Below are 9,233 nucleotides of genomic sequence, written 5' to 3'. Positions count from 1 at the left end.
ACGAAGCTAAACGACTCTAAACGAAGCTAAGCGAAGCTAAACGAAGCTAAACGAAGCTAAACGAAGCTAAACGACTCTAAACGAAGCTAAACGAGGCTAAACGAAGCTAAACGAAGCTAAACGACTCTAAACGAAGCTAAGCGAAGCTAAACGAAGCTAAACGACTCTAAACGAAGCTAAGCGAAGCTAAACGAAGCTAAACGAAGCTAAACGAAGCTAAACGACTCTAAACGAAGCTAAACGAAGCTAAACGACTCTAAACGAAGCTAAACGAAGCTAAACGAAGCTAAGCGACTCTAAACGAAGCTAAACGAAGCTAAACGAAGCTAAACGACTCTAAACGACTCTAAAAGACTCTAAACGACTCTAAACGAAGCTAAACGAAGCTAAACGAGGCTAAACGAAGCTAAACGAAGCTAAACGACTCTAAACGAAGCTAAACGAAGCTAAACGAGGCTAAACGAAGCTAAACGAAGCTAAACGAAGCTAAACGACTCTAAACGAAGCTAAGCGAAGCTAAACGAAGCTAAACGAAGCTAAACGACTCTAAACGAAGCTAAACGACTCTAAACGAAGCTAAACGAAGCTAAACGAAGCTAAAAGAAGCTAAACGAAGCTAAACGAAGCTAAACGAGGCTAAACGAAGCTAAACGACTCTAAACGAAGCTAAGCGAAGCTAAACGAAGCTAAACGAAGCTAAAAGAAGCTAAACGAAGCAAAACGAAGCTAAACGAGGCTAAACGAAGCTAAACGAAGCTAAACGAAGCTAAACGAAGCTAAACGAAGCTAAACGACTCTAAACGAAGCTAAACGAAGCTAAACGAAGCTAAGCGAAGCTAAACGAAGCTAAACGAAGCTAAACGAAGCTAAACGACTCTAAACGACTCTAAACGAAGCTAAACGAAGCTAAACGAGGCTAAACGAAGCTAAACGAAGCTAAACGACTCTAAACGAAGCTAAACGAAGCTAAACGAAGCTAAGCGACTCTAAACGAAGCTAAACGAAGCTAAACGAAGCTAAACGACTCTAAACGACTCTAAAAGACTCTAAACGACTCTAAACGAAGCTAAACGAAGCTAAACGAGGCTAAACGAAGCTAAACGAAGCTAAACGACTCTAAACGAAGCTAAACGAAGCTAAACGAAGCTAAACGAGGCTAAACGAAGCTAAACGAAGCTAAACGAAGCTAAACGACTCTAAACGAAGCTAAGCGAAGCTAAACGAAGCTAAACGAAGCTAAACGACTCTAAACGAAGCTAAACGACTCTAAACGAAGCTAAACGAAGCTAAACGAAGCTAAAAGAAGCTAAACGAAGCTAAACGAAGCTAAACGAGGCTAAACGAAGCTAAACGACTCTAAACGAAGTTAAGCGAAGCTAAACGAAGCTAAACGAAGCTAAAAGAAGCTAAACGAAGCTAAACGAAGCTAAACGAGGCTAAACGAAGCTAAACGAAGCTAAACGAAGCTAAACGAAGCTAAACGACTCTAAACGAAGCTAAACGAAGCTAAACGACTCTAAACGAAGCTAAACGAAGCTAAACGAAGCTAAACGAAGCAAAACGACTCTAAACGACTCTAAACGACTCTAAACGAAGCTAAACGAAGCTAAGCGAAGCTAAACGTAGCTAAACGAAGCTAAACGACTCTAAACGACTCTAAACGAAGCTAAACGAAGCTAAACGACTCTAAACGAAGCTAAACGACTCTAAACGAAGCTAAACGAAGCTAAACGAAGCTAAAAGAAGCTTAACGAAGCTAAACGAAGCTAAACGAGGCTAAACGAAGCTAATCGAAGCTAAACGAAGCTAAACGAAGCTAAACGACTCTAAACGAAGCTAAACGACTCTAAACGAAGCTAAACGAAGCTAAACGACTCTAAACGAAGCTAAACGAAGCTAAACGAGGCTAAACGAAGCTAAACGAAGCTAAGCGAAGCTAAACGTAGCTAAACGAAGCTAAACGAAGCTAAGCGAAGCTAAACGAAGCTAAACGACTCTAAACGAAGCTAAACGAAGCTAAACGACTCTAAACGAAGCTAAACGAAGCTAAACGAAGCTAAACGACTCTAAACGAAGCTAAACGAAGCTAAACGACTCTAAACGAAGCTAAACGAAGCTAAACGAAGCTAAACGAAGCTAAACGAAGCTAAGCGAAGCTAAACGAAGCTAAACGACTCTAAACGAAGCTAAACGAAGCTAAACGAAGCTAAACGACTCTAAACGAAGCTAAACGAAGCTAAACGAAGCTAAACGACTCTAAACGAAGCTAAACGAAGCTAAACGACTCTAAACGAAGCTAAACGAAGCTAAACGAAGCTAAGCGAAGCTAAACGAAGCTAAACGACTCTAAACGAAGCTAAACGAAGCTAAACGACTCTAAACGAAGCTAAACGAAGCTAAACGACTCTAAACGAAGCTAAACGAAGCTAAACGACTCTAAACGAAGCTAAACGACTCTAAACGAAGCTAAACGAAACTAAGCGAAGCTAAACGAAGCTAAACGAAGCTAAGCGAAGCTAAACGAAGCTAAACGAAGCTAAACGAAGCTAAACGACTCTAAACGACTCTAAACGACTCTAAACGAAGCTAAACGAAGCTAAACGAGGCTAAACGAAGCTAAACGAAGCTAAACGAAGCTAAACGACTCTAAACGAAGCTAAACGAAGCTAAACGACTCTAAACGAAGCTAAACGAAGCTAAACGAAGCTAAACGACTCTAAACGAAGCTAAACGAAGCTAAACGACTCTAAACGAAGCTAAACGACTCTAAACGAAGCTAAACGAAGCTAAACGACTCTAAACGAAGCTGTGGCGAAATGTTATTAATGATAGAATTAATATGCAGTCGCTTTGGGAGAGCTTGATTTTTCGGGCGGACTGAAACACCCGTCGCGTTATTATTTAAATTTGACTAATTTAAGGAACGATTTTGTAAACGGAAGATAATTCTTTTGTCGCGTTGGAATTAGTAGTTCTATACAAATTAAGTAGACTTGGTAACCATAAAAAACAACAAATCTTTATTTTTTGAATTCTCGATAGTAGTAAAAGTTATATTCGCTTCGCATGGACTTTTCATACGTCTTACTTTCGCGGGAGTTTCTTAGAAAAGACACTGATTTTTACTCGTTCCTTTTTTACCATAAAAGGCCCTTTTCTTTTGTTGGGAAGGGGACCAACACGTGTAGGAACCCCCGTTCCCTTATCTCCTCTCCAAATCAAACTTTCTATCTGCTCCTGGCCTTGACAAGAGAAAGGCCAAGAGCAGTGACCGAAGTACACCATATGTGGCCTAAACTGTTCCATGCGAGGCGAACACATTAAGCATATTGAAAATACAAGTACATATAACACATCACTAAATTTTAAAGAATATATAAAAATGTTTTAACATTACTCCCCCCCCTTGAACGCAAGTTCAACCATATTATTTTGTTTTACGAAAGTTCCAAGGGGTAGAGGAGTTGAATGGGTCTTCTTATTTCCGAACCATTTGACAACCTAAGATGGCAAGACCTTATTTTTCCGTCTCGGCCAACGTGTGTATTTTGGACTATTGCCATCTTCCAATTTTGGCGAGGTATTTTAGGTTCGCTAACTAAAACCACGTCATCTACTTTCAGCTCTGGGGTTGGTTTACTATGTGGTCGATGATGCGCCGATCTTAGTTCCATGAGATAATCGGTTAGCCATCGATTCCAAAACCTTTCAATTAGAATTTCTCGATATTTAAGCCTTTTGGTTAATATTTCGCGTGTCGCGTTAGGATTTTCTTCAACTGGAAATTTACGCGCGGGAATTGCTGTTAATCGATCACCGATTAAAAAATGGGCGGGAGTTAAAGGTCGCGGTTCGCCAACGTCATTATATGTAAAGGTAATCGGTCGCGAATTAATTACGGCTTCAACTTCGGTTAAGATTGTTTCAAGCTCTTCGTGCGATAGACGTGCTTGACCGAGAACTTTTTTCAGGACAGTCTTCACGCTCCTCACTAAACGTTCATAAAACCCGCCCCACCAGGGCGCCCGGTCGGCGATAAATACCCACGAAATTTGAAATTTAGCGGCGTGTTTTTGTACTTCGGGAGCTTTCAGACATCTTCGAATTTCTTTGAGATCGGCTTCCGCCTTTTTAAAAGTTTTCGCATTATCCGAGATTATTTTTCGCACCATTCCGCGTCGCGCTATAAACCGTCGCAAAGCTAACAAAAACTTATCCGTTGTCATATCAGACACTAATTCGAGATGAATGCTTCGCGTAACGCCGCATGTAAATAAAGCTATATAGCATTTTTCTTGTTTTCGCGTATATAAAGGGCCAGCAAAGTCTAGTCCACACACCTCAAAGGGTGGTGCAGGTGCCACACGACTCGCAGGTAAAGGGGCCATGGTCATATTTGCAGGTTTTACTTTAAATCTTCTGCATACGTAGCAGTGGCTAATGGCCTTCTTTACGACTTGTCGACCCCTCAGAAGCCAATATTTTTCTCTAAGTTCAATAAGCGTATCATTTACCCCTCCATGTAGAAGTCTCTCATGGAGGTGTAGCGCGAGTAGCTCCGAGAATCGATGATCAGAGGGTAGAATCCAGGGATGACGTTCTCTATACGTCATTTTCGCTTCATTTATTCGTCCCCCTACACATAACAGACCCTCTTGATCTAAGAATGGTTCCAAGGTTAAAATCTTCGAATCTGAAGGCAATTTTTCGCCCTTCCTTAGTGCGCTTATTTCTTGTTGGAATGCTTTTTCTTGAGCCTTTCTTGCCCAGTAGCACTCAGCTACAATCAGTTCTTCGGCTGATAATTCTCCAGTAACCTTTTTATTTGGATTTCTTAAATTTCTCATGTATCTGAGCCAATGGGCGGTTATTCTGTTTGCCTTCTCTAAGTTACTGAATCTATCGAGATCCAAAAATGGCTCTTTTTGCAGTTGGACTGCTGCAACGGCAAGGCCTTCGCGTTCGCTGACCAGTAATTCTTCTTGGACCTCTTCAGAATTTATTATTCCCTCTGTTTTTAAATTTTCATCTTGTTTTTCGCGGTTTTCACGGAGCCATTTTGGTCCACTCCACCAGAGTGAGCTTGTTATTAAGTCATTAACTTTCTTCCCTCTAGTTGGGAGATCGGCAGGGTTTTCTGTGCCTTTCACGTGTTTCCATGCTCTTGGATCGGTTAGTGTCTGAATTTCGCTCACTCTATTTGATACAAATGGTTTCCATTTAGACGCGGAACCCTTTATCCAATACAAAGCGATGGTCGAGTCAGACCACAAATGCGTGCTAGATATTTTAATCTTGAGTGTTTTTAGCAAATAATTGACCAATCTTGCTCCTAGTACTGCTGCCATTAGCTCCAACCTTGGGAGTTTTAATTTCTTGATGGGAGCTACGCGAGTTTTTGCTATAACTAGAGACGTGCTGATTTCTCCTTGTTCATTTTCGAATCTCAAATATACGCAGGCTGCAAAGGCTTTTTTGCTAGCGTCTACAAAACAGTGTAAAGTTATATTACTGTTCTCTATCCCAAACATCGCTCCAAAGTAGAATCTTGGAATTTCGACTTTCTTTATATCTTTTATCTCATCGCACCAGTTCTCAAATAAGGAGGATACTTCTTCGTCTAGTTCGCTGTCCCATTTTGTTCCCTTCACCCATAGCAGTTGTAAGATGAACTTCGCTCGGATTGTAAAAGGTGAGAGAAATCCTAAAGGGTCAAATATGCGAGCGACAATTTTTAAAATCCAACGCTTTGTATTTGATTTCCCGGATAATCCATTTACTAAGGAATCGCAGTCATACACCAAAACGTCTCGATTTTCATCCCAGTATAACCCCAATACTTTAGTGTTGGAACTTGGAGCTTCAGGAAGGTTCCATAATTTTCTAAGCTCGCGAGAGTTACTCTTAAACTTCCTGAGGTTCATTCCTGCCTCTTTCAAGATAAAAGCAGCTTCTGTGGTGAGATAATACGCGTCTTCTACTGTGCTTGTGCTTGCAGCTAAATCATCTACATAGAATGATTTATCAACGAGCTCCCATATTCTTGGTTTCTCTTCAGAGTATTTTCGTGCGTGATATCTTAGAATTTCGGCCAGTACGAAGGGACTCGCTGTCACTCCAAATGGTAATCGAGTCATCCGATAAACTTGAAGACTTGTCGCAGAATCAATGTTGTAAATATCTGGCCATAAAAATCTCAACACGTCACGGTCATTCTCATTGATTGAAATTTGGAGAAACGCTTTCTCCACATCACCGATGAAGGCGATAGCTCCTTCTCGAAACCGAATTAAGACGTCTAATAATTCTGGATTTAAATTAGGGCCTGTTTCGAGGCATTCATTTAGTGAGAGTTTTCCGACTTCATGGGAAGATGCATCCTGTACTACTCTTAGCTTTGTTGTGTCGTGATTCTTTCTAATGACAGCGCGATGAGGCAAGTAGAAGATTGGTATGAATTCATCTTCAATTTTTTCTAGATCGACACTTTTGATTGAAGGGGTGACCAATTCGGCGATACCCTGTTCGACTTGCTCTTTAATAACTTCATTATATTCGTGAAGGAGTTTTGGATCTTTCTTGAGTTGTGTGATCAAGTTACGCGTACGTTTTAACGCTACTGGATAGTTGTCGCTTAATTGCTCCTTATTCTTTTTCCACGGGAAAGAAATCTCATATCGCCCTTCTTGGAATTTGATATTTTTCTCAAATAATTCTAGAAGTTCACTATTGTCAGAGCATACTGCATCCGTGTCAGTAATTCCCATCGCTTCTAGGTCAAAAAATCTTCGCAGTTCGCGTGATATCATTTCATCTTCGTTTTCTACGACCAAACTTGATACGGATATTGCTCCTACTATTGAGTTATTAGAATCCACCTGCGTTGGACCTGCCACAGTCCAGTCAAAGGTGGTTTCCTTCGCGGTTAATGTTTCGCTTATTTTTTCAGTTTTTCCCGTAGTAACTGCCCATAGATAATCAGAGCCTATTAACAGATCTACTTGAGTTCTTTCAGGTTCTCCTTCCCCAAAGGGGGAGTCAGCCCAAGGAAGCCCCTTTCCTTTCATTTTTTCAATGATTTCTTCGCTCGCCAGTTTGAATTCACCCCCACAAATATCAGGGGTCTCGGCCGCTTCAACACTTATTCGTTTGGTAGGGTCTCTTTTATTTCGCAGTTCTACTTTGACTCTCCTTCTTGTCGCCTGAATGGGAGTTCCACCCCCGAAAGGATGCACGCTATACGATTCTTCCCTTATGACTGGTAGCTTGAGTTGTCGCGAAATAGCTTTTCGAATGAAGGAGCCTTGGCTTCCTTCGTCTAACAAAATTCTAACTCCTGTTCTTTGACTACCATCTTCGCTAGATAAGATCGCTTTAGCCGTATTCAGTAAGACCACTCCAACCGTTTCAGTTTGCACAGCTGCTGATACTTGTGTTTCTCTACTCTCCGTGCTTTTTGGCTCAGTGTCCTCTCTCCTTTTTTCTGGTTTATGTTTAATATTCGTGTTACAAAGTGCTGGATGATGTTCTTTATTGCAATATTTGCATTTTCTACTTCTCAGGTAACAGTCCGACGCTAAATGGTTTTGTTTAAGACAAATGAAACAACATCTCTTTTTGGCTGCCATTTCTCTTCTTTCATTCACGCTTATTTTAATGCAGTTGATTGGGTTGTGCCCAGTCTCTTCGCAAAGAATGCATTTTCGATCCTGTACAGTTGTAGTTAATGCTGCAGCACTGGCAAATTTAGGTTTATTAGGGGCCCAATTACGTTCGCGTCCTAGTTCGCGTTTTGTATTCTGTTGATGCTCTTTAATATTCGCTGATTTTGATTCCATCTCGTTTTTCGAATCTGCGTAAGCCTGCTCCCTGCAGGTGATCTCGACCTTTAGAAACGCCATCAGATCATCTATTTTGACTAAAGCTGAACCTTGATTAGTACGATAAAAGGCTAATGATATTTCTTTAGGTAGCAAATCGAGTATCTCTGTTCCCAAAAGTCCAGCATTTAGTTCTTTCTTCTGTCCAAGCTCGTAAAGGCATCTCAATTGTACTTCGCAGTTATTGTAGAGTTTTCTTAAAGCTACAACATCGCTCGCTTTATGAATAGGAGCCTGATTCTTTAAGGCTTTTAAATGAGATTTCGCAACGATGTCGCTACGGCCAAACCTTTCATGCAACGTTTGAATGGCTAATTGATAATTTTGTGGAGAGGCCGTGTATCCCTTTATTTCGTTTAGGGCTGGTCCTTCCAGTAAGGACGTCAAGTAAGAAAATTTATCCGTCACGTCAGCAGCATCATTTGTATGGATATTTGATTCAAATTGGCTCCAAAATCGGGTCCAATCAGTGAATTCTCCATTAAATTTACGAATCTCTATTTTTGGCAATCGCACGCCTACTCTTCTACTGTTACTTCGGACGGTACCAGAAAGGTCTTCATCTTCTCTATTGAATCTAGTTTGACTGTTATGACTTCCATTTTCTCGCATAAATTGTTCTCTAATTTGTAAGTTGGCTGCCCGACGCTCTTCTAACTCGGCTATCCCTGTATTTGCAGATGCTCGACTGAGCGAAATATTTACTTCGGGCTCGCGTTCGCCATTTAGCACTTGATTTGCTAAATCCTTGATTCTGATAATGTTTGAAAGGTAATCTTGCGTGCTAGTAAATTCCCTTTCATATCTCTCGGAATCTATTATTAACTCTTCGATTTCTAAGTTGATACTTTGAAGAGCTTCTTCTCTTGGTTTTAATTGAATTAAAAAGTCTTTTATTACCTTTGCTCGCGGCTGAGAAGCGTTACATTCTTCTTCCATTGATTTTAAATATCTCGTAATAAGCGACTTAAAGGCTCCTCTTCTCCGAATTAACTTCGAAAGTTTCAAGTTCGCGTCACCATCATCTCGATATTGATTACTTAAAATGTTACTTATCGCACCATCTTGGTTGCCAGGTCGCTCCGGCGCATCACGATATTCATCCGGGTTGTCTTCTCCAAACATGATTCTTGATTATTTGTACTCAACTCGTATAGTTTCGATTATAATCACTCGCAATATTCATTAGTATAAACACATCAACCGCATACGTTCCCGGGTTTCGGCACCAAAAAATGTGGCGAAATGTTATTAATGATAGAATTAATATGCAGTCGCTTTGGGAGAGCTTGATTTTTCGGGCGGACTGAAACACCCGTCGCGTTATTATTTAAATTTGACTAATTTAAGGAA

General features: G+C 40.7%; 1 protein-coding gene across 1 annotated transcript; it reads right to left on the bottom strand.

Moving 5' to 3' along the window:
• Positions 1–3,437: 3,437 nt before the first annotated feature.
• LOC149654590 (uncharacterized) lies at positions 3,438–9,005 on the bottom strand. The gene has a single exon (XM_089845279.1). It carries the CDS (start codon positions 9,003–9,005, stop codon positions 3,438–3,440), a length of 5,568 nt encoding a protein of 1,855 aa, XP_089701405.1.
• Positions 9,006–9,233: the final 228 nt, after the last annotated feature.

The sequence above is a fragment of the Phalangium opilio genome, unplaced genomic scaffold (genome assembly GCF_054372755.1).
Source record: "Phalangium opilio isolate 3A_F unplaced genomic scaffold, DU_Popi_V2 ptg000079l_1, whole genome shotgun sequence".
Lineage (NCBI taxonomy): Eukaryota > Metazoa > Arthropoda > Arachnida > Opiliones > Phalangiidae > Phalangium > Phalangium opilio.
The sequence above is the reverse complement of the archived record's forward strand: the minus strand, read 5'-3'. Positions and strand labels throughout refer to the sequence as shown.

Bases quoted from the DNA above. Each gene is read 5' to 3' on its own strand.
- LOC149654590 (XM_089845279.1), bottom strand. From the start codon at position 9,005: ATGTTTGGAGAAGACAACCCGGATGAATATCGTGATGCGCCGGAGCGA.